The sequence below is a fragment of the Anopheles merus genome, unplaced genomic scaffold, assembly GCF_017562075.2.
Source record: "Anopheles merus strain MAF unplaced genomic scaffold, AmerM5.1 LNR4000819, whole genome shotgun sequence".
Lineage (NCBI taxonomy): Eukaryota > Metazoa > Arthropoda > Insecta > Diptera > Culicidae > Anopheles > Anopheles merus.
The window spans coordinates 27,501-29,963 of NW_024428399.1; the positions used below are offsets into that span (position 1 = coordinate 27,501).

The 2,463-nt window shown below is 45.1% G+C and overlaps 1 protein-coding gene across 1 annotated transcript in view; it reads right to left on the bottom strand.

Annotated features, from left to right (window-relative positions):
• The window catches only part of LOC121603076, a gene marked incomplete at its 5' end in the record, with an annotated part of 14,282 nt that extends 12,057 nt beyond the window's left edge, over positions 1–2,225 (bottom strand). The window contains one exon of the mRNA XM_041931804.1: positions 2,089–2,225. Coding sequence (XP_041787738.1) covers positions 2,089–2,225 — 137 coding nt within the window. The remainder of the gene's footprint in view (positions 1–2,088) is intronic.
• Positions 2,226–2,463: the final 238 nt, after the last annotated feature.

Consider the following 2,463-nt stretch of genomic DNA (forward strand, 5'->3'; position numbering starts at 1 on the left):
TTGCAAAATCATTCCAATTTAGTGTAGCTTGAAAATGCAATTTAAATGTTATTTTGCAACCTCCACACTCACAACGGAACAGGCGCATCTGTTTTTCAATATCCCGAAAAAAAAAGATCATAAAACACTGGGCGGCTCCATCAGCTGTGAACGTTACAAAGTACTGGGCTGCTCCACCGAGAAAATCCTGTCCCAGCAAGCGTCACAAAGCACCGTGCGTCTCCATCGCGGACGATCGACAAAGGTTTCATTACCAAAAAAAAAAGGGAAATTGCAAATGCGAAATGAAAGTAGCAAATATGGAGAAAAAATTCTATTGTGCTTTTTGCTGCCTGCCTATTACTGGTTGTTCGGAATTTTATCATTCGATCAAACATTGTCCCCGCGCCGTGCATGTGTGGTGCGTTGTAAAAACGTCCCCTTTTTTCCTTTATGATTTAACATCAGTAGGCGGCGCAAAAACAGTGATGAACAACGTTGCCCATGTCGTTTTTTTTTTTTTTTGCACTTTTTGATGGAGGAATAACGCAAAACCTCGTGCATCGATATGGAAAGTGAAAATGAAAGAAAGAGAGAGAGGAAGAGGAGGAGCTTCATCATTTTCGAATCAGCATATTCGGCTTTTGTATGAGATAGTTGCGGGGGAAAAGGGGTACACCAATACCTCAGTTTTAAAAGGAGGGCAAAAAACCGTTACTCATACGTCACGCAAGGGAGCAGCAATAGGACCGGGGTGGACCATGTACGGTGGACAGGAAAATCCGACAAGCGACTGTGGAATTTCATTGATAGGATAAAAACTTTATCCGACACTGTGCAAGTGTATGTGCGCGCGTATGTGTGGCCGATCAGCGGATCAAGTTTAATTAAATTTTGATGATACATCAAAAAGCTTTCACCAGATCGATTAAATGTTCATCTTTTTTTATGCGGCGCAAAGCGAACGCGGATGGATGGAGTTGCAGCGGGATTGATAGTTTTGATGCTCTATTTTTGGTTTGCCACTTTTGGCGCGCTTGTGGAAGTGATAAATGCACACAAACACACAGAGGCCCCAGAAGAAAAAGTAACATCAAATCAGCGGAACAGAAGCGATCACGATGGTGCCTGGGTTTGTGTCATTATTTTCACGATTTATGATCGGTCGCTTGCCCCGAAGGGATCGAATCGGCGGCACAGTACACTGCGGAATGTTGCGTTGGAATGTTCCTGTTTGTAGGAGCATAACCGACCTTGTAGGGGTTTTGTTTCCTTCACTTTTTCATACCGAAACACACGGGGGGCAGCGTGTGTGTCACGGATGATAAATTGATGTATTTGCATGCGGGCAAAATTGAAACTGAAATTCAAAGGGCTAAAGCGGGCGCCTGAGCTTTTGGTTGAAAATCAACAAAACAAACGGCCTCCACCCAGGAGGGAAAAATGATGTTTCATGTGTCCGGTGCAAACAACACACAGGCAAAAAACAAACAGTTGTATTGCTGCTGCTACTGCCGCTACTGAAATGAATGTTAAAAGAGCGATGGGACTTTTATTGTCATAAACACAACTTCAGAAGCCTTTGGCAGTTGAACAAACAGTTGCGATCCTCCCTCGGTTGAATCATCCTCACTCTCGCGCGCGCGAGCTACTTTTATACAATTGAATGCATATTTTATAGCGTGCTGAAAATGCGTGTGAAAGCCACGGCAAAGCTTGATTGATTGGTTCGCACACGACGACGCGACCGCCACTGAAACCACTTTGACACATGTCAACGGGTTTTTTTGCCGCGTTTCATATCGTCGGTTGTTTTTTTAGACCGCTGGCTTGCGATCTATTTTTAACGCTTGCAAAAGTGGTGTTGGTCAAGTTGAGCGAAAGAGTCGAGAATTCTCAAGAGTGCTTGATTGGGGGGCGGGAAAAAAACCACACAGCCCATCACTGAACCAATTGGTACTCATCTGGGAAAGTTCTGAGCCAATTTCAACCATTTTTTTGCTGCTTCAACACTTTTCCCTTGAGTGTCCAATAATACATTTTTCAAAAAAAATAGAAAAACAGGGAATAAAAACTTCCAACGAAACAATCGATCGACTTTGGCCGTACCTGCACGATGTCACCGTAGTTGCCGCCGGCCGCTGTGAACGTCAGGATGCACACGTAAGGTATCCGGTCCTCCTTCGGTCGGTGCAGCTCCAGATTGTACGTCAGCCCAATGTTCCCGTAGTACGTGCGGTTGCATCCTGCGAAGGAGAGGCGAAAGAAATAAATGGAACACCCGAGTTAGAAAAACGTTCGAAAACTCGACACTCGTCGCAAAACAAATAATTGCGATTCAGCCAAAGTGGCCGCCGTGCATCCGTTTGCCGTTGCTTTGTTATGTTGCCTCCCGCTACCCGCTTGCACACCGAGGTTATAATTCAACCCCCCCAATTCCAGCAGCGGGTAGCTGGATTGGAATAGAGAGCGAGAGAGAGAGAG